The sequence below is a fragment of the Anarhichas minor genome, unplaced genomic scaffold, assembly GCF_050575085.1.
Source record: "Anarhichas minor isolate MPS153535 unplaced genomic scaffold, ASM5057508v1 ptg000087l, whole genome shotgun sequence".
In the NCBI taxonomy this organism is placed as follows: Eukaryota; Metazoa; Chordata; class Actinopteri; order Perciformes; family Anarhichadidae; genus Anarhichas; species Anarhichas minor.
The window spans coordinates 3,110,431-3,133,760 of record NW_027466533.1 but is presented as its reverse complement, the minus strand read 5'-3'; the positions used below and the strand labels follow the sequence as shown (position 1 = coordinate 3,133,760).

Here is a 23,330-nt window from a genome sequence, read left to right as displayed (position 1 = left end):
TTTAAAGAACAATATACGGTGTTACAGTCTAAAAAAATGTAACTTAACATTAAATTGAAAAAAAAAAGACAGCGGTTGCTAACGGTCATGTCAGCAGCAGACCTGTTTATATGTACACGAAAGCAACTACTCTGTACGATGCGTTGTCTTATCACGTCAGTAGCCAACTTGTCCACATATTTATGCATAAATCTTTAAAATAAAATCCTAGTTCCATAATTTATTTTAAGTCAAAATAATTTCCTAATAGACAGTTAAGTAACAACATTGTATATGCAATTGTATGTATTTGTAAGTGGATTCATGAGAAATGTGGTCTTAATTTGAAAAACAACGATCTTACACCAAGTTTAAGGTTACCGGTCATTTTAGGCATGGTGTCGATCGTTTGGCGCAAACACACAAACACATCGCAATTAATGTGACGATACCATGAATTATTGCTGGCCCACATAACCTAAAATCCACACGAAGATGAACGGCAACATTCACATTGGTAACTACAAATGAAACAATGTATTTTTGAAAGTAACTGAGCATGACTGTTTTCAGGCAAAATCTTGTCTGTTTCATGAAAGTAACAATCAGAATTAGGATTATAAATAGATTTGAGCAACACATTTAGTATGTTACCTTTTCTTTGCTATTTACGCATCATATTACATGACATGGTTGTGTTGCAACTATTTTTACAACGCTATTTACAGCTTGACTTTGCTCTGTAAGCCAAAGTGTGCCATGACATTTTATTTCTCTGCAGCAGCTCTTCTTCGTTTGCAACTGTGCGACCGACTGTAATTCATCCAATGCTGGAGTTACAATCAGAACTAGACTAACAGGTGCTCATAGTTGATTGCATCCTTACAACAATTAAAAAAGGACTTGTCGCCAGTTGCTTTGTTGTCGCAGTGCGAGCACAGCTTCAGGCTTAGATGTGATTCTTGATTTGCTTTCAAATGCGCACACACGACAGCCGGTCTGAAAGAATCATTTGACCAAACATGCCGACGTGACTTTGGATGACTTCAGTTTTGGTAAATGTTTGGTTTGTTGCCCAGCCCTCCATCCTGCGAATGTCAAAAACGCTGCACCTTGAAATTACAGTTTGGAAGCACTTTTACTTTGTCGAGCTAAGCAAGCACATCATGATGATCTTGTCGACTTCCCTTGAAAACCCCAGTGAGCGCTGCAGGTGAGCAGCACAGAAGATGATTATGGAGATCCGTCCGCAAATCTGGTTATAATCCTCTCTTATCCTCTTTTGCAGCGCCAGGTTGTAAGGTTTATTTGCTGCTAATCTGTCTCCGTTTTACCTTCCGGCAAAACCCTTTGAAAAGGGAAGGAAATCGCAAGTTGGGCCGGCCGAAGATGGAGACCCAACTTGTGCTTTCTGGGTAATGGTGTCGGCTAAATGCGGCTTAAAATAAAACCAACAGTGCAGCTAGTGGAGCGTGGAGCGGCGTGTCTTGGCACTTGTCGGAGTGAGGAGCGTTTTCGGAGCGCCGCCGCCTATTTTCCGGGTTGGCCTACTGCTGCTGTATCTCCGAGGACCAGACCAGCTGCTGCTCACATTCATTTCACTTCCCATTAAAGGTGAAATAAATCAGGAGTCCCCGCGCAACCTCCTTAGAGACGCGGAAAACACGCACGCACGCACGCACGCACGCGACTGCCTGTGCGTGCAGTCTAACCTAGGTCATATGCATCGAGGATGTCAGATGGAGAGGAAATGCAGTGGATGTGTGTTCTGTGTGTGCGCCTGCCGGTGTATGTGTGTGCGTGCGTGTGTGTGTGTGTGTGTTCCTCTGACAGCGCAGCGGTGAGAGTGAGTGGGTCTGTGTGAAGGGGGGCTATTTCTGGCGTCTCATTTTTTTTTTTTTCCCTGCTGCCGCAAAGAAATGCGATCGGCGTCCGGGAAACGAGAGCTGGCAGCAAGCAATCATCTGCCTGCCTGCCACACACACACACACACACACACACACACACACGCACACACACACACACACACACACACACACACACACACACACACACACACACACACACAGCACCTCGCAGCGCCGAGCAACACGCGCCATGGCAACGGAACAGCCGCAATTAGAGGCGAAGAGCCTTTCCCCTCCATCGAGGGAGAGACGGAGAGCGAAATGAAAGGAAGAATGAAAGAGCAGGCGAGAGAGAAAGAGAGACAGGAAGAGGGGAGGGAGGAGGACGGGGAGGGGGTGGGTGGGTGGGGGACGAGTGTCAGAGAAACAGCACCGTGCAGGAAGGAGAGAGGGAGAGTGGAAGAGGAAAGGAGAACGCGATAAAGAGGTGAGAATGTGCAAGCGCGAGGCGGCGAAGGGGAAGGAGGGCCGAGAGCAATGGAGGAGGAGGAGGAGGAGGAGAGCGGGCTGAAATAGTGACGCTGAATGGAAAAGACTAAAAAAGCAGAGGAGGCAGAGAGCGAGAAAGAGGAGCACGAGGAGAAGGAGGAGGAGATATCCAAAAAGACAGATTGCAAGACATGAGCGAGACAAACAAAAGAAATTACGCGCGAAGAGAAACCAAGATAAGACGAGACGATGGTTAGATAGAGATGGAGGAGATGGAGAGTAGGGTGGAGGCGTATGGAGGAGGAGGGATGTTTCTCCTGTGTGAGCCGCGCTAATGAAAGATGAATGAGGGAGTGGTGGGAAGGAGAGTGTGGCTGCGGGCGGTGAGTGTGTGTGTGTGTCTGTCAGGGTTTTTGTGTGTGCGGCACGGTCAGTCGAGCGAGTCCCACAGTTGGCTGACTGGTGTTGGACAACAGGGACGTTATTGTGTATACTGTATGACTCGGAAGCAAACGGTCAACAACAACAGCACGCACACATGAATGCAGCGCGAGGCCGACATGTGTAGCTTTCAGTGGAAAAGCCTGCTGCCACCTGTAAGCGCGAAGTCAGTCATTAGCACTCGCACGGCGTCTCCGAAGCCTCGCTCACTTATTCAGACCTTCCATCTATCATGCTGTCAGACTCTCTCTCTCTCTCTCTCTCTCTCTCACCCTGCCAGTCTATACCACTCTCCAGCCATCAACCCCACCCCCCTACCCCTGTTTTTTTTTTTGTCTGCCTCTAATTGTTCATCCTGAGCACTGTGGGAGATGCAGAGCTGTAGCAGCGCGGAGGAGAACTCCCCTTCCCGGAGTGCGGCCAGACAGAGAAGTCGCCCTGACCCCGATTGCACTTCTTTCTCTCTCCGACTGACTGCCTGACTTCTTTTCTTTCTTTTTTCCCCCTTCCTCCAGACAAATCACATGCTTTCGCAGTTCCAAAACAAGGCCCTGGTGCTGCCCGCGGTGCTGTTGCCGCTGACAGCAAATCTGAACTTTTTTTCTCAGACTAAAAGGGATTTCTGCCAAAACGAGCTTAATCCCTCGACTACGGTCAGACTGTGATTCAGTGTGATCTTTTTTTTTTTTACTCTCTGAAACGTCTGGCTGCGTCGACATATAACGAGGCATGGGCGACTTGTTGAAGGCGAGGAGATGGTGTGATTTCGGCCTTCATTTCTGGGAATAAATCACTGCAACTGTGGGGCACTATTGGGGGGGGGGGGGGGGGGGGGAGATTTATATACTTGAATTATAAAAAAGTATGACCACCCTGTGGCGATACTCACTTTACAGCTTTTAGGCTTATTAAAATGATCTTAATGCCCCTGAAATTAAATTTGGGGTCCAATCAGAGAAATCAAAATTTAACACTGAAATGACAAAAGACAAACACTTCTCACAAACAGACACTAGGAAACAATAACTAGAAATTGCCACACTTCATTAAAGCCTAATTATGCTTCATGACGCTTTGGGGCGTGATCGCCTTTTATTGAATTTGAACCGAGAATCCTTCAATCCAAATCCGAATCCTTCAAAGCATGATCGGATCATCTGCAGTTTTGACTCTCAACAAAGTTTGTTTTGGTTTTTTTAGAGAATGGTAACTCAATGATAGACATTCGATGCGGAGAAGACCTGACCTGTGGACACAGTGGCTCAAACGGTTCTGTTGGTTGTTCACTGGTCTGCTGTGAATGTGCGGCAGCCTTTAGGACAGCGAAGACAAGAGGACAGGCCTCCCATTGTCCAGAGACAACATGTGATCAGCCACTTCAATGTGCGTGAAGCTGTACTGCTTGGGAACTCTCTGCAGGAATATGGATATGGACATGTGCACGATCTACTTTGATCATAAAGTCAACGAGGAGATTACCGTCACGGTTACGGTTGTGACTCCTGTTATGCACGAACCCACAAATGCACAGTGTGCGCGCGCACACACACTTCTTGTCACCTCTGTGCGAAACAAATATTTCTGGAATCAGGCTGAAACACAGAAACAGGCAGGCATGTTGTGCAGAAGCCCCCCCCCCCACCACACACATACACACACACAAATAGACAAAGAGGCACACACAGACCTTGGGGAACGAAGCGGCTAACGTTCACCGACAGAATAAAACCCAAACAAAGAGACATCCTGTTTCCTGGAACACAACACCACTCAACCCTCTGTGCAGGGAGCAGCCAGTAAACACACACACACACACACACACACACACACACAGCTCATTGTCCACCGCCGTGCATGTGTTTCCTTGCGCCTGATTCATGTACCGGCGTGTGTCTGCGTGTCCAGCGATGCCACTGGCTGTGCCTTTGACTGTCGGTGCACGTGAGCTCATGCCTCTGAGTTGCTGTGGCCAGCAGTGTGAGCGTGTGTGTGTGTGTGTGTGCGTGAGAGTGAGAGAGAGAGAGAGAGCGCAGCAGGGAGAGCAGATGATAGAGTAGACTTTAGCGATTCCCTGGAGTGTGAGGCAGCGTTTACGGCACTCTCTGAGCAGCCAGAGTGATGAATATTTAAAGACGTGCCTGAAAGAGCAGGGGGGAGAGGGAGTAGGGGGGGAGAGAGGGGGCGTGAATGCGTGCACGCGTGGATGTGTTTGTGTTTGCGTGTGCCCGTGAATGTGTGCGCGTGTGTGAGGAAGGTTATCTAGCATCTCCTTTAGCATTTGCATGTGCGTACCATATGCATATGAATGTATGTGCCTTTATATAGGTGCCTGTATGGATGTGTGCCTACATCGGAGAATATATATCTCATATGTAGGTATATATAATTTATTTGCCTGTATATGTGTGTTAATCTCTGACTATGTGCATGTGCCTGTATCTTATGTGCATTTTAATATAAGTATTTCACGTCTGCATAGTGATTTACATGCATGCAAATGTGTATTCATATGTCCACTACGATATTAAATTCAGAGCCTCTCTGTGTGTGTGTCCAGCCACAGCGCGGGTGCCTGCCCTGTGTGTGTTTGTGTGTGTGTTTGCACTTCACACAGCCCTGTAGGCCAGCTCTCTGTCTCACTAAATGGGGATGAATAGCAGAGCGCCGCTGCTGCTGCTCAACGGGAGACGAATGGCTACGGGGCTCTCCGTCTCCGGTTACAAAGCGATCGCTGCCTGAGACGCAACGGCACACATGGACGCCCGCCCGCCCGCCCGCCCGCCCGCCCGCACACACACACACACACACACACACACACACACACACACACACACACACACACACACACACACACACACACACACACACACACACACACACACACACACACACACACACACACACACACACACACACACACACACACACACAATCATATATCCACCCACATATTATCTAGGCCACATGAACACATGTGGCCGAACTGTCACACGGGCGATCAGGGGGTTTAGAGAGCGTGTGGCGTCGGACGCCACAGACATCTTTGATTTTGAGGGGGGGGTTAAAGAAAACGCAAGAATAAGCTGATCATCCTACGTGTTTTTTTTAGTGGGCTAAATTCTAGTGTATGAGATTTAAATCTAATTTAGCTAATTCGGATTTTGGTGGCGAGCCAACCCCCTGGAGACCACTCACGTAAACCTGGAGACTCCGTTCTGCAAAGATCAGAGATCAAAGCAAGACAACACGGTGTAGAAATGACAGTTTTGCCTCCCAGTCTCAAAAAAAATTCACATACCACCAAGTTATATCAAACTAAACTAAACTGATTTTAGTAAACACAGGGAATTGAATGTGAGGTGATAGATGAATTTTAAAAAAAAAGACTCGTAGATAAATATAGATGAGAGTTGGAACCTTACATAGTGCCTTTCAGAATCTGAGGAGCTCACTGGTTCAAGTAAACTAAATACTAGTGCTGTGTATTGGCAAGCCACTCACGATACGAAGCGTATCGCGATACTACGATATATATATTGCAATACTCAATAAAAAATACAATACATTTTTTTTATGACAATGTAAGGGTAGAGCTGAAAATACAACTTGCTGTGTACCACCTGGATAGTCTAATACGTACATCCCATATTGATAACTCAGCGGACAAATTGCATCAAAGTGTTTTGTATTGTCATTGTGTCACTGAACCCTTTTTTACTAAAATGAACATGCCACAACTTAATTTGTGGCATCTTTTCTTGTTGTGTCACTGACCACTCTTAATTTACATGTAGATGCCATCAACATCTTATGAAATAAAGTGCATTAAGTAAAGTTGTCAGTTACTATGGCTGGGTCCTTCCCATTTAATTCCCATTCCTGCAGGTTCAGTTTTCAGTAACTCCGCGATGTTACTGCCTGTACGACTCTCGTGCTGTGGTGTCGTGACGTCATCGTAACATTCGACTCAGCGGTCTAGTCGTCCACACATCGCATGTCAGGGCTACTCTCTCTCTCTGCAGGGGGGAGCGATGTTTTGACACGTTTCGTCACCTCTTCGTAAATCCTGGGCACTACACGGCTACATCCATCATGTGTTGGCAGGAATGAGTCGGGATCACATCGCACCGCTGTACAATATACGGCCACTTGCTTGTGAGACGCCATGTTGTGAATTTGGAGTTCCGGACATATCGATACACTATAGTTTGAACAAATATCGCGCTAGTAAGCTATATCGATATTTTTGCCCAGCCCTACGAAACACACCATAAGATACATTAGGGTATACAGTACAAACCACACAACAGCCTACACACGCACACACCGAGGCACTAACACACATCTATGCGCCGAATGCGAGATATTCCGAGAGGCGAGGAACGGAAGGAAGGGAGTGTAGAAAGGCAAGAGAAAGCCAGTTGGGGGGGGAAAGAGAGAGAGAGAGAGAGAGAGAGAGAGAGCGCATCCTGGGATGCAGAATGCCGAATACAGTGAGATAAGAGTTAATGTATCCCCCCCACCCCCCCTTCATCCCTCCCGTTTGGCTCTCTCTTTCTTCCTCCCTCCATCCGAGCATCCCTCCCTCCGCCTCCCCATCCCCCGCCTCCTCCCCGTTTGCTTTGAGGGATGAATAATAACTGCTGCTCTGAGATTTCCTCCCTCGTTTTTCAAAGCGCCGAGCGGAGATGGGGAAGGTCTGCCTGGCCCGGGTTGCGCGTGCGGGCGCACACAAAAAAGCACACAGACGCACACACAGATGCGCGCACACACTGTCTTGTTCTCGCTGCTCGCCTGGAGCGGGGAAATCAGATCTCCTCCAGAGAAAGGCGGCGGGGGTGGGGGGGCTTAGGCGCCGTAGGGAGCCCTTGCAAAAATCCCCTGCAAGCACGTATAGGCCTATACACGCCACAAAACCCACACGCGGCATTGAGGGGGGGAAACCAGGAATAACTGGGAGGATGCGAGCTGCCTCCCCGGAGCGACAGGGTGAACCCAAGGTTATAGACGCACCGGCCGGTTCGAGCCCCCGCCGCCGGGGCCAATCTGTCCCTGCTGAAGCACCCGCTCTGCAGGGCACGTAACCCTGATTGCTCAAAGACAACTAGCTCTCCTGTCCATGTGCCTGGCTTTAGTGCTTCGAGAGAAAAAGCCTTCAAGAAGAGGGGAGAAAAAAAAGACACTAAATGGGGATGCCGGTTTCTCCCCGCTTGGTGTCAAATGGTGGGGTGGGGGGGGGGGGGGGGGGCAAACGTCCTCGTAAAAGATAAGCAGGGCTGTCCAGGAGGAGCACTAGCTACGTCAAGCCGTGACGCGCCCCCAGCGATCGGCGGCTCGGTTCCGGGGAGAGGGCTTATTTATGCAAACAGGCGTACGGGCGCGCACAGTAGGAATTCTCGACAAGCCTTGTAAACAAACACACACCCACACCATAAAGCACACAGGGGAGGCGATGTGAGAAGCAGACTGTGAAAACTGTAGTCGTGCCCGGGTAACGCTTCCACACACGTACACACATAGAACGAGCTGAGAGAGAGAGAGAGAGAGAGAGGGACTGAAGTGGCAGCGAAAAGAAGGACAAAGAGAGAGGAGGAGAAGGAGGAGGGATAAGTGTGAAGGTGTGAGTGTCTGGTGCTACTTTTTTTGTGGCCAAGAGAGGGCAAGTGAAAGAGAGAGAGAGAGAGAGAGAGACGTGCGCACGGTAAAGTGATGTATAATGACTCGTCCGCGCTTGTGTGTGTGTGTGTGTGTGCGAGCGAGCAAAGAAAAAGTAAGGAGCGCTTTCCCCATTTCAATTCGCAACAGCTGGTGTCGAATTAACACATTTACCAGTGTGCATTTGGAACAGATTAAAATTGCGCGTGGCGTGTGACTGTCGGTGCGCGTGTGGCCGTGCGTGTTTTTGTGTGTGCGGTGGCAGATGAGGGCCAAAAAAAACAACAGTGTGTTTGCGTGTGGGAGCGTCTGTGCATTAACGCAATGGATCAGGGCATGGGAGAAATGGCAGCGAGAGGGAGAGAAGAGAGAGAGAGAAAGAGAGAGAAAGAGAGAGAGAGAGCAGCGGGGAGAGATGTAGAGTGAGTGAGCAAAGGGGGGAGAGAGAGAGAGCTCTAACCGACGGCTTTAGCTGCTGCCCTGGGCCGTCTCTCTAAGCCCTGTTTAGGAGGCTTTGGAGCTCAGATAGAAATAATCCCCCACTCAGACACACACACACACACACACACACACACACACACAAACGTTACGCGTGCACACGCAAAACAAAAACGCACGCACACACAGGAATGCTCACAAACAGACACGCGAATGCACACACTCAAGTCGTGGCGGACAAACAAGTGCGTGCACACGCGGCAACAAGCAGCGACTGCACATTCGCCTTGACACGAAACCGCCCACACACACACACACACACACACACACACACACACACACACACACACCGAGGCTGTCTGCCGTGCGCTGCTTCCGCACGGCAGAGCACAGCGACATCAGCACGGCACCGTGACAAACACTTTACACACTCCAGCACTCAGCGGAGGGGAGGGAAGGAAGGAGGGGGAGATGGAGAAAGAGGGGAGGAGGCGGAGGAGGATATGAGCCAGGGGGAGGGAGGTGAGTGAGTAGGGGAAGGGGAGGGGGGAGGGAGGGAGGGGAGGCTAACAAATTAATAGGAGCCGGAGATACACACAGCCAGCGCTGCTGAGCGGGGGGAGGGGGAGGTGGTGGAGGACGACTACGCGAGAGCAATTCATTCCCGTTTTCTCCTCGTTCGCTCTCTGGAGAAAGGCAGAGCGGAGCGGAGCTGAGTGAGCGAGCGAGAGCGTGTTTGCTCAAGAGAAGGGGAGGGAGAGAGAGAGAGAGATAGAGAGAGAGAGAGACGGGGCTTTGTGTGGCAGAGAAGAGGAAAAGTGGAGGGTGGGGGGGTGGTGGGGAGGCGATATAAAAACACAGGAGGAGAAAGACGGAGCGAGGACGTGTGGAAATAAAAAGGGGGGCTATAACGAAGACATTTGGAGCGTAAAAAGAGGGAAGAGCGGAAGAGAAAGTGACATTAAGGGAGGGAAAGAGGTAGGGAGGAGAGGGAGGGAGGTTTTGGGGTTTGCACAGGATGCAGTTTGTCATCTTCATCAGCCGACAGTTGGGGCGCACAGGGAGGGAGTATGGGAGGGGACCTGGGATGGATGGAGAGGTGAAGGGGGGAGGATAGGGTGAGAAGGCGAGGTGAGGGGGTGGGTCGGGGGGGGATGGGCGGTGTTTAAGCGGAGCCTTTGAGAGACGTTGACCCTGTAATTGACCTGTGTCTCTGCCTACATTGCCGTGGCGACAAGCAGAGCCGCTGCGGCTAATCACTTAGTAACCCTGACCTGTCAATCACACCGGGTTCCGCTGCAGGGAGGGGGAGGGAGGGGTAGCAAATGAAAGAGAGCGAGAGCGAGAGAGAGAGAGAGAGAGAAATAACAGCACCGGGGTTATCATTTACTGGACCACCCGCCTCCTCCCACCGAACCATCAGCCAACGAAGCCTTGGTTTTAAAAGGAGCCAATAAAATGCCCTGTGCCTCCAACACACACACACACTCACACACAAACACACTCTCACACATACACACACACTCACACACAATTCTGGTGTTCGTGCTGCTGTACAGAGAAAGTGAAGCTCCGAGAGAGAGTTCAGATAAGAGGGAGCAGGGGAGGGAGGGCGAGAGAGAGCGGGAGGGGGGTGACGGGTTGAGAGGAGATAAGCAGTGTGAAGCCGACACGCAGTCAAACAAGGGAGTGCAGAGTTTATGTGCAGTACAGGTGTGTGTGTGTGTGTGTGTGTGTGTGTGTGTGTGTGTGTGTGTACACGTTACCTGTTGATGAGGGGAAAGATGGACACCAGCAGGTAAACGGAAGGATACCACTTCAATGGCTTGATCTCCTCCGCCAAGGAGAGCTGGAGGAAAGAAAAAAGTGACTACTGACCCATGAGAAACTGAATGCTCACACGAACAGTGTCGTCTCTCAAACACACACACACACAGTCTTTGTCTTAACTGGGAGATCAGCGCACTGAGGCAAACAACAAAGGCCAATTAAACCCTAATAAAATATTAACCTGCTGATAATGCTCAATATCCACACACATTTATGAGAAGAAACGGTGTGTGTGTGTGTGTGTGTGTGTGTGTGTGGGGGGGGGGGGGGGGGGGGGGGGGGGGGTGGGGGGGGGGTTCCAATTAAACTGGAAGCCAATACTTGTAGACGTAATGCGAACGGGGATGAATTCAATATACTCGTGGACGAGCGAGACAGGCGGGCGGGAAGACGGAGAGATGCGGCAGCGGCTAAAAGTCGAGGAGAGAGGGGGGGTGGGGTGGGGGGAGACCTTTTACAAGCCGTTATCTAATTCCCCGCAGAGGACTCTTGCGCCCGGAAGAAGGCTGAGAAGCGCGGCCCCTGGATCGATTTTCTGCGCTGTGCTGTTCCCCCCCTCCTCCCCCCCTTAAGCTAGGACGCGGTAGCAGCGGAAAGTCTTCCCTCTCTTTTCTCACACACACACACACACACACACACACACACACACACACACACACACACACACACACACACACACACACACACACACACACACACACACACACACACACACACACACACACACACACACACACACACACACACACACACACACACACACACACAGCCAGGAGGCATGGGCCCGCGAGCTCTGGTCTCTACCCCCACATGCTGGAAAATTAATTACTCACCAGAAAAGACCCCGAGGCGTGCAAGCTCTAACACAGGCATTTTAAACAATTCAAATGAAAATCACGAGATCCCCCCCACCCCCCGGTGGTATTTCATCTTACGCGCGTGCGTGTGTGTGTGCGCGTGCGCAAATCCAATATATTAAATATAAGAGCCAAGTTTCCAGCGTGCTGGCTGGATGTGATCAGCTGAACGGAGGCCGGTCTCGTTTTCCACAACGCATTCTGTAAACCCAAAAGGCAAACGTTAAGCATAGCCCTGTGTCTATCATGATAGGAAGCACTGACGTCACCGGCCATGTTCCGCTCTGCCTATTGTCATCTCAAGTGTGTGTGTGTGTGTGTGTGTGTGTGTTGGGATGAATGTGTCATTGGGAGGGAGGAAAAGGGCAAGCCAGGAGCCTAAGGATCCAGGATGCTAAGTGGAAAAGTAGATTTGCAATGCACATGAGCCATTGTGGGTTTTTTTTTTGGGGGGGGGGGGGGGGGGGGGGGGGGTCCAGAAATTGGGTTTTAAAAATAATGCATGGAGCCAGTAATCTCAGACAAAACGTAGGTGAGGTGTAGAAGCAGGCATTTGAGGAATTCCAATGCACAAGGGACAGGCTGTGGAGGAGGAGGAGGAAGAGCGCGGCTAAAGAGCCTGGTGTTTTTAATCACAGTCCTCCCGTGTCAGTGAAGCCTGCGCTGCTCGGGAAGCAGAGGGGGTTGAAAGCGCAATTGTGTGCGGCGGGCGCAGCGGACCCGTCATTAATGACGCACGCTAGATTACGGACGCGTTATCGGGAGCGACCCGTCCCCCTTCACTGACCGCAATCATTCGTAGAGACAAAAAACAACTCTTCTAAAAATAACAGCATCAGGTTTCCCCAGCGCTCTCCAACATCGCATTCAAAGACCTTTAAAAAAAAAGAAAGAAAAAAAAGGTATTTTTTGGAGTGAAAATCAAGGACTAACTTATTCATTATTTAATAAAATTTCATAATGAAAGGTTTTCGTGAGACATTCAGATCATCTGCTGCAGGATTAACACAAATATCCATCACAGGGTTTTACTCATGAGGATTCAGAGTGTGTATTAGTAAATTAGGATGTTATTTATATATATGTGGATGGATGGATGGATAGATATAATTGTTTTGACAACAGCTGTTTCCAACTTTCCAACCAACATGGACTAAAGGTCCTTCCTGAAAAGTTAAAATGGAAATTATAAATCTACAAATGTCTGACAGCTAGGCAAACTCAAGATGCTGTGATACAGTTGAAAGCTCCAGACAAGCTCTAAAATGGCACTTTTGGTGAGATTGTTGAAGCAAATAAATTGCCATATTTTAATTCTGTTGTTTAATTCTTTAACAGCCTAATTTGTGTTTTTTTAAAAACCAGAAACGATGGACAGATGAAATCCAAACGCATTCGGTTAAGACACCAGCGAGTAATGCCGAAATGCTCAAAGCATCTCACTATCTGGCAGCTGAGGAGCCGATCCCTACAAACGGAGGTGTGTGTGTGTGTGTGTGTGTGTGTGTGTGTGTGTGTGTGTGTGTGTGTTCTGTCAAAGCCACGCGTGGCGCTTCAGAGCCCTTGAGAGACAAGCCCAACTGTCCTTGCAGCTTGATGTTTTGGATGTTTTTCATGGTGTTTTTCATGGTGTTGTTGACATGTGAAAAAAAAAAAGTGAAACAAACATGCAGATGTAGAGGCCTTAAACTCACAGAGGAACGAGGTCAAGCATGCGGCCCACACACGCACGTGTACGCAGACACGCGGATAGACGCATCGCATTGTGACTTGAAGCTTGTGTGGATCAGTAAACAAACACCCTGGGAAGATAACGAACAAGCAGCTCGCTGTTTGCTCAGCCAGCTTTGTTGCTACCCGACGGGACTGAGCTGCTGTGTGTGCAAATGTGTTTAAAAGTGTGTGTTTGTGTGTGTGTGTGTTTGTAAGGCCTGGCTTAAACACCCTCTTCTAAATACCCCCCCCCCCCCCCTACCTTCGCTGCTGCAAGACCTTGTGGTGCTTGTGCAGTGTGTGTGTGTGCGTGCGCATACTCATGCGTGACCACAAACAAATTGCTCGGGACACACAGAGATGTGTCGAAACCATGTGACTGACGGCCCTGATAACTGCCAACACAAGTTATGTACGTCATCGCTCCAGCCAGATACACACACACACACACACACACACACACACACACACACACACACACACACACACACACACACACACACACACACACACACACACACACACACACACACACACACAGATAGCGAGGGAGGGGGATGATGCCAGGCTGAGTCAGAGAGAGAGAGAGAGCGAGAGAGAAAAGATCAAGAATGGCAAACGCAGGAAACTACATCCGTGAACGCAAAACAAAAGAAGTGTGCATGTGCGCGTGTAGCCGTATGTGTGTGAGAGAGACAGTGACAGAGAACATGTGAGGCACAGAAGGAGGGAGATGTGGCGAAGTGAATGGAAATAACCAGAGCCGGCGGTCTTCAGACACCCAGCAGGAATCGCTTTCTCTAGTTTACACCTGCTGATACACACACACACAGACACACACACACGCACACTAGCCAGAAAGCTTGCTGGCTTGGCAAGCACAATCGGGGAGGCTGTTGTTGTTGTTTTAAAGCATCGCAGCGCGTGCATAAACTCTCATAAATATTCATGTCCATGAACCTGGCTTGCTGCTTTATTCATGCTGGGTATGAGTACAAGAGAAAGAAAGAGAGAGAGAGAGACGGAGGGAGGGAAAGAGAGAGAACAAAAAGAGAAGGGGGAAAGATAGGGAGGGAGAGAAAGAGAGGGAGGGCAAAGTGAAAGGCAGAGAGAAAAACAGATGGAAACGAGGAGAGCGATTGGGAAAGAGAAATACGAGGAAACGGAGAGTGTGATAAAAAAAAACACACTGCTGACTTATTTACACTCTGTGCTACACGTAGCAATTAGCCCATATGAACAGTGTGTGTGTATGTCGTCACTGGTGAGGGTTACGCCAGTTCAGTGTGCAGTAATTACATCTGCCACTTAGGGGCAGCATCTACATAACCTTAACCCTAACCCCCCCCCCCCCCCACACACACACACACACCTCACCCTGTGGGGTGGAGTTGTAACAACAGAACAGGTACGGCTGCTTTTCACTTTTCATGAATAGCACTGTGACACTGATCACCTCAGTGCAGGATGCTCGTGGATTTTAAGGCGTTACGTTTTGAATGATTTGGCGTCTCCAGAGTTATGCACGGCGTGTGGGCAGGAGGAGTCCTGCCGGAGGACACTTGAATTGGATGCGGCGTCTGCAGAAAGCAGGCCAGATGAAATGATGTACCTCCTGATACCGGCGTTTTACAAGAAATCAATAATTTAATATCAATGGGCTGTCCGGCAATTTAGTGCTGCACTTCCATAAAGTTATGAGACTCGCATGAAACACATTTAAAAAAAAATGTTTTAAATGAAAAACAGCTACGGCTGAGATCAGTGCTGGGCGGTATTTCCTGTATAATCTAAATTTTTCAGGCACTGCTACAACAGTGTATAATCGCACACGGTACTGTCAGGGCTAGGTGTGCATGGAGAGGAGACTCTATGCTTACCCTTCACACTCGTGGTTTTAACTCAATGTTTTACCAGGCGGCAACCTCCGGTTCTGCCGAGTGAAACCAATGCGGAAGCTTCCTAAACTTCCATTCTCTCGAATGGCCAGCAGGGGGCGACTCCTCCAGTTGCAAAAAGAAGTCTGGTTGTATAGAAGTCTATGAGAAAATGACTCTACTTCTCTCTTGATTTATTACCTCAGTAAATGTTGTAAACATGAGTTTATGGTCTCAATCTCTAGTTTCAAGTCTTCTTCGATACAGCATGATGTTCATTTAGTAAATTATGGTCCATTTAGAGTCAAATAGACCATAAAGCAGGGTATGCTTTAGGGCGGGCTTACTGTGATTGACAGGTCGCTGCCTCTGCCAGAAACGTATACGTCTCTACATCACTCATCCGCCAGCCAAATACATTAACTTCTGTTCATTGGTTGAAAAATAAATAAAAACAGCACGGCGACAGCCGTAATCCAAGATGGCGATTCCGCCGAATTCGAGACTTCAAAACGGCAGCCCACAAACCAGTAAGGCAGTGGTTCTCAAACTGTGGGGCGCGCCCCTCTAGTGGGGCGCGGTGGTATTACAGGTGGGGCGCAGACGGAAATGCAGAATGTTTTTATTAAAAAAAAAAAATTTAAGATTTTTTTTTTTTTTAAGTAATTAATAAATACATGGCGAAATGCCTGTACTTTCGTGTAAAGCGCGACGGCCATGATCCTTGGCGACTCATGTGTGGCTTAGTGTTCCAAATGAAGAGACATTTGGCAGGCGGGAACAGAAAAGCAACCGCAAGCGATGCATCCGAGACGAACAGCAAGCAGCCAAGAAGAAAATATGATGAGGCCTATCTTGCTCTGGGTTTCACAGAACGCGGTAGGAGACGAGGAGAGACCAGTCTGTATTTTATGTCTGAAAACTCTAGCTGCGGATAGTATGAAACTTGTTTTGTTTAGTTTTTCACAGATTGCACTTTATTGTTATCTTGAAAAGATGTTTAGTGCAAAACAGGTTAATTGCAGCCAATTGCAATAAGCTATTTTTTGCCAAATTGTAGTTCTTTTTTGCACAGATATAACTTTATTTGCATTGTTCTAACAAAGTGATTGCACATTGTATTTGTTTTTGTCTGATGGAGCAATCTGGTTTACTTAAAAGTGATTGCAACTTTCTTTATTCTATTATTTGAAAAAGCACAGACGGAGGAGTCACAAAATGTTATTTCAACAAAAATTCAACATAGACCATTTTGTTGGGGCAGTGGGGCATGAACGTTTTTCTTCCTCCAAAGTGGGGCGCGACAGAAAAAGTTTGAGAACCACTGCAGTAAAGTGACGTCACGGCAGTGGCGGGCCGTCAGGGCCTGCAAGGCCTTCTCTGCTGGCCTAAACAGAATCACAAAGCTATATCTATTTTATAATTTAATAATTTTTCTTAAATACACTACATGTATTATAATTTATAAAAATATTTTTCCCATTATCTTATTTTCTCTCTTCCTCAGTTGCTCTGCTTCCAGTGCAGCTTGTTTTAAGTAGAGCTTTTATCCAATCAGATTTCACCTCTGTGTCTCTAGGTAAGAAGAGAGGCCCCAGGCCTGCAGACTCTGAAGTGCATCCATTTGCAGTTTAAGTGAACGGGGACGATATTGTTGATTGTCATATTCTTCAACCAATCAGATCTTTAGTTTGACATGTTGGGCGTATTCTTTGACGTGCCTGTGAGCCGGCCTATAATGACCTCAGCATTACCTGCAGCTCAGTGTCCATGCAGCTCTGCCACGAGGTGCAGAGTGCGCTGTGATTGGTCAGTGGGCGAGCACGTGACTATCGTGAAACGAAACTTAACAGCACAGGCTGTCGGGTAGTGAATCATATCACGTGATGCAGCTCAGCCAATCAAATATGAGCATTCTGACTCAGTGAGATGTACCACACACCATGACACAGGGGGCTGAGACGAGGAAAGACACTGCAGAGCAGTACCTACAATGTTCAAGTTGTGAAAGTAAAATCATAAGACGATCTCTTTGGGCCGCGACTTGTCATTAAGGAGTGATGGTGGGTCCCACAGCCAGCCTGAGAACCACTGTCCTCCATGAGCACAGAAAACATTATATTTTCCTGAATATAAGCTTCTGCATTTTCCAGATGCTCTAGTACTATTCAAACGTATTGTAAGTCTCGTACCGAATGTTGCGTACATTTAATACGTACATAGTTACAGCCTTAGAAACTGATAACTGTGGCGCCATCATGTGGTTATAAGGTGGTATTTCAGCTGCAGGACAACAGTGAAGGCCTAGGTATAACATGCACGGACCGCCACTGCGTCACGGTGACTACGTTTTACAGACTATGGGTTTTACACAACTATGAATTAGGCACAGATTTCTCTCTGTAACAGAGTAAAGTTTCGGTTATGGTCGTGCATCTCTGAATTTCTGTAACTTGGTGCCTGCACCAGACGTGACTGTCACAAATAGTTCACTGATAAAAGCACTGCATGTCAAGGGATTATACAAAGAAGGCCAATTAGTTATTAGATGCCTTAGAAACAGGAGGTGTTCAAAATTTTCTTTTGAGTAAATATTTTGCAGCCAAGTCAAATTATTTACAGGATGTTAAACCTTCGTTTCTTTATAATACATGTGATAATTGAGTCGTTTCTTTACTGGGCTTGTACAAAGGAAATACAGTAATCTGAGAATATGAGATAATAACAATTCCTCCTCGGCATAGTGGAGGTTGGTTTATGCCGTTTTGCCAGTTACACTCGTTGTCTTCTTGCTTCTTCACAGTACGTTTTGTTGTCCTCTGGCATTCCGGAGAGCAATGCAACGAACAGCGCGTTGAGCATATACTCTTTTTTCAATTTGTGACACCTAAATAATTTGTAACCCTAATTGAATATTGAAAAATTGACACTGCCAAACGGCATGCTGGGTAACGTTATAGCTGCTAGCTATTAAACAGCTAGGAGAGGCTCCATGGCTACCGCACATTCAGAAACAGAAGAGAGATGGAGGACGAAGACAGAGAGACTGGAGATGCACCAGATGCCCAAGAGAAGAGCTGTCTGCTGTTTGGAAGTTGTATTGGTTTAAAAAAATCTGACGTAGCCACTGTTGTTGCCAGTGGTGCTAACAGTAGCAACCTAATCCGTCACCTCAGCAGAAAACGTGCTAGAATACCAAGAGTGCAATTATGGTCGACGTATCTGCAATTTCAGTGAGGTGGACAGGATGTGGGCACAATCCGGACAATTTATCAAACGAAGGTCCTCCCCCCCCGACACCTGGGCTGCAGCCCAGTTAAGTTACTGCTGATGAAAATACAACACACCAGGTTCATTTTTTTCAGACTTCAGAGAGTTTCCTTCTGAGCCACAGAAGACTTTATACAATTGTTGTGACCTGCTGAGTAGTACTCTGCACGCCTAAAATGACCTAGAAGCTGCCAGTATACTCTGTTAGAGCTGCTTGTCGGATGGTCAGACAGCGTTGGAAACCAACCCCCCCCAAACATCTGGCCGACGTTGAATTAATGGATTAATAAACTGACAATTCAACTTCCACACCCACTCGACGCCGTGACTGGCCAGCTTTCATGTGAACGGATTGCAACACCGTGAATGCTTTCCAGGAGAAACTGTCCGAAAGCGTTTCCCCCTCTTGCATCTTATGATATCTGTTTTGAGCATAACCCAACACTTGTGTGTAAAATCCATAGCCTGTATATAAGAAGTCGACATCACCCGTTGGTTTGTGGACTGCCGTTTTGAAGCTTCGAGTTCGACCAATGAACAGAAGTGACCATATTTAGAATGCGGAGGAGTGACGTAGAGACGCCGTATACGTCTCTGGTAGCGTCAGCGACCTGTCAATCACAGTAAGCCCGCCCTAAAGCATACCCTGCTTTATGGTCTGTTTGACTCTAAATGGACCATAATGTACTAAATGAACATCATGCTGTATTGAATAAGACTTGAATCTAGAGATTGAGACCATAAACTCGTGTTTAGAATGTTTACTGAGGTAATAAATCAAGAGAGAAGTAGAGTAATTTTCTCATAGACTTCTATACAATCAGACGTCTTTTTGCCCCCTGTTGGTCAGTAGAGAGAATACAAGCTTTAAGACACCGCATCGGCTTTAGAACCGGAGGTTGTCGCCTGGTAAAACTGCACGTAATCTCTCCACTATTTCCATACTGCCCATGTCCTGTTTTCACAATCTGACTTCTCTTGATATTAATATTTTTTACAGGTAGCTTCCCCTGTCCCCTTTCCCTTTCAGTAAGGTCAGGAGCAGAACAGAGAGGCACCGCAGCTCCCAAATTTAAACACACACATACGTGCACACCCACATTTGAATATACATGCACGGGTGCACGCGCACACACACAAACACACACACACGGTGAAACGCGGAGGTGTCACAAGGTCAAATTGCTCCCCGCTGTTTGACACCTACCCAGCAGGAACACAAAAGCTAATCCTGCACACACTCTAATCCTCACGCTCTGTGTGTGTGTGTGTGTGTGTGTGTGTGTGTGTGGAGAAATGTGATGGTCGGACAGGCCATTACCTTTCGTCTCTCTCTCTCTGGGTTGAAGGTTCCCAACCATGACTGCATCTGTGCAGAAAAGACACAAAATGGAAAGAAAAGGTCAGGGCAGTTACTTTGGGGGGGGGGAAAAGAAAAAAGAAAGCAGAATAGAGGTTTGATCATTTAAAGCAGTTGTTTTTCCTAGAGAGGCCTGATGTTTAGAGGTGACAAGCTGGAACAAATATCACATTGGCTATCACACCAAAGCAAAATCCCTTCACCTTATCCGCCATCCCTGCCTAATTCACAGCACAGTGCAAAGCTTTGAGGCAGAGGGGAGCGCTTAAGACAGCTCCCGGCATCTCACAAAAAGAGGGATGTGATCAGCTTCGGCGCACACAATGTGGCACGAGGAAGAAGAAGAAAAAGGCAAAGGGTGTAGAGAAAGGGGAGACGTTTTTTTTTTTTGAAGTGTTAAAGAAAAAGGAAAAAGTGGAGCAAACATGGCAGATCTGAGATCTCCAGAGAGAACGTGGGAATACTTTCCGCTCTTTCTCCATCTCCTCTCTCGGGGGAATGCAGGGAAAATGTCAACAGACGCGCGCAGGGAAACGCGCACACACTCACATTCTCAAATGCACACACACACACACACACATTCACATGCACAAGACTGGGATCTGTAATGGTGGGATAGGGGCTTCGGGGGGTGTAGGAAACCAGAAGGTTTATGTTACCCAAGACATCACAGACAAATCTCTGGAGGCCCAGTGTGAGCGTTCACACGCGCGGCACAAAGAGGCTGCGTGAACGATGTGCACTAACAGCTCCTCTGTTCTGCCATTTATTAACTGGATGTTGCCATGGTTTCCCCACGCTGACGTGATTGTCACTGTAAATCAGTGTGTGTGACCGTGGTGCGTTTGTGCAGCGAAAGAGCAAAAAATATATATATTATAATAATAAATATTTGCCATTTTGGTCATGAGACTGAACTGAACCAGAGCACCGCTATCCATCAAAAACACTGATATTAAGTGGAATATCATGAGGCTTCGGCCAGGTCTCTGGTGTGCGTAACCGGCTTTTGTTACAATCCCTGTTAAAGCGGCACCACCGAAAGTCGAGCAACTCGGACGGTTTGCCGGTTAAGTGTTGAGGCTTAAGAGGGAAGGAGTGGGGCATGTACAAATCGCATCCGTAAAACAAACACGCCACCGCGCTCCCAGACCTCTCTGTCTGGCCTGATAATGACTCATTAGCTTTCAAATCCCTGTAGTTAGTGGTAGCTCGCACAGTCACTCGGAGTGCGTCTGTGTTTTTCTAAATAATCCTGTTGTAACTTGGTCTTGGTAAACTAATGAGCTCCAGAGTCGTCGCCCCCACCGACGTCTGTCTCTGGAAAGCGGAGGAACTTCTCCGTCCAGCTAACATCCCACCTCTCTTCGCTTCCTCGTCTTTATCCCCTTTCCCCCGATGCGTCGCCACCTACCCTGCTTTCAAAGCTTTTGAAATTCTTTCAAGTGAGACAGCCTGCAGCTGAAAGGAGATAAGGCTTGAGCTCTTCATAAATATGATAGAGAAAGCAAAACGGCAGAGTGAAGGGGGTGGGGGGGTAGAGGCGGAGAGGAAGAAGAGGGGGAATAGAGACAGAGACACAGGGAGAGAGAGACAGATGGAGGTGGAAAGGAAAAGAGAGGGAGAGGGAAAAGAAGAAAAGGTACAAAGAGAGACAGGAGGTTGAGGGAGAGACAGCTGAACACTGTGAGCTGAATGAGTTATGAGATGCAGGTTGCAAACCGGCTACATTCAAATTCATTCTCTTTATCGTATTCATGATAAAGAGAAGTGTAGTCTCTTTCCCTTCCTTTCAGCCACCTGCAGTCTGTCTGCAGCCCGGCTATCTTTGAATCTGTCTCACCGCCCCTGTCGCTCTCGCTCTGCCGCCCAAACAAAGAAAGGCAACATTCGCGTTGACGATTCATTGTGAGCCCGTTGTGGCTTTAACCTTGATTTTTTTCCTTCGCTCTGGTTTTGTATTTGATGAACAACACCTGAATCATCGCAAACATTTTGTTGTAACACATGCCTGCCACCACCTTTCCGCTGGCAGCGCGGTGTCGTCAGGTTGGGGGAATGTGAGCTATGTGAACTGTGTGGAACACCGCCCCGGGGCTCCTGCTGCACCCTCACAATGGAAAAAAAATAAATCACACAGAGCTACGAGCCAACATGGAGAGGAGATCGACCGAGTGGTAAACCAATTAATCGACTGATTACCGACACAAACGGACTGTTCTGAGAAGCTGGAAGAAGGGACTGGTGGGCGTTTCTCAAAACAAGTAAACGCATATGGCCTTTCTACACACAAACAGTTACGTGATCCAAATAATTACTAACTTTACAGGCTGGTTCAAGTTCATTATAGCTGGCAGAAATGTCACAAAATTGTGAAAGAATGTTGGTCTTCAAATAGCTGGTTTAGCCCAAAACCACACAAACCCAATGTGATCAATTTACAAACCAAAAAATTGGAAATCCTTACATTAGAGTAGCTGGAGCAAGTTAATGGTGGACATTTTTGAATGAAAAATTAGTTTAAGTCACTATGTATAGTCAATATGTTTCCACACGCAAAAATGTGTGATCTGAATAATCAGTTAAAGAATAAGTTTGGCTTTTTGCAACTTGGATCTTATTGTTCCACTTGTGGTCTTCATTCCAATTAGCTGCGAGGGCATTCGACTGCACTCACCGGCATAATTACTGAGATTCGTCAATAAAAAGCAGTCAGACTATCAGACTGTCTTACAATTCGATTTCCCAACATGTTTTTCTTTTTGAACATATTTATATGAGAAATGTCGGAGGCAGCCTGAGCTATAAGTTGTCATTGCCAACGACTGCTTCTCTGTAATTGTTGTGCATATGACAATAGAGAGCTTGAAACTTTAGACAAGTTTTACACAAACCCCCAGGTTAGCAAAACAAAACCGAGAAGTTCAACTATGACTGTGCTTGTGTGCTTCAGTTTACCTCCAAGTCAAGAAGCTTATGCCACTTGGTTTATCTGGTGGCTTGTAGTTGTAATTATCAAGATGTATCCTTAAAATGATCATTGATTATCAGAGCAGCATTGTTTATGCATTCAAGCATATAACAACTGTAATAAAACAAATATTGAAAACAAAAATTCAGATATTTTAACCCTAGCCCACTCCCAACCATAAAATGATCTGTCACACACCCACACAATTATTTTGTGACTAGTTTTCCTGACTCTCTATTTTTTGTGAGATTCTCAGAGATGTCAGCTTTCACTAATGTCACTTTTCTAAAAGGTCACAATGCACTTCAGCTAAAGTGCCGGTGTCTCAGGCGGCTGCTGGTTTCACGCATGTCGAGCACTCACCCTCGCATTGGCCACGCAGATTATCCTGGCGTTGCAGCAGATCATCAAGAAGATGAGGCTGAACAGAGGCACGTACCATCTGCAGAAAGCACAAACACGAGCAGGTCGTAAAAAAACACAGGATTTAATACATTTTGAATCCACAACTAGAGCGTCATTTATCCTAATGGAATTTATACCGTGACAGGACGTAATAACACACTAGGTGTTCAGTGTTGAGATAGTAGGGTTGTCTAAACC

General features: G+C 47.4%; 1 protein-coding gene across 2 annotated transcripts in view; it reads right to left on the bottom strand.

The window, feature by feature from the left end:
* LOC142938575 (cyclic AMP receptor-like protein A) overlaps nt 1-23,330 on the bottom strand; it is a 53,340-nt gene that overhangs the window by 12,319 nt on the left and 17,691 nt on the right. For both annotated transcript variants that reach the window (XM_076081853.1, XM_076081854.1), the window contains 3 exons: nt 23,091-23,169; nt 19,718-19,765; nt 10,616-10,698 (listed from right to left, as the gene is read on the bottom strand). In XM_076081853.1, the coding sequence (XP_075937968.1) occupies nt 10,616-10,698; nt 19,718-19,765; nt 23,091-23,169 (210 nt within the window). The remainder of the gene's footprint in view (nt 1-10,615; nt 10,699-19,717; nt 19,766-23,090; nt 23,170-23,330) is intronic.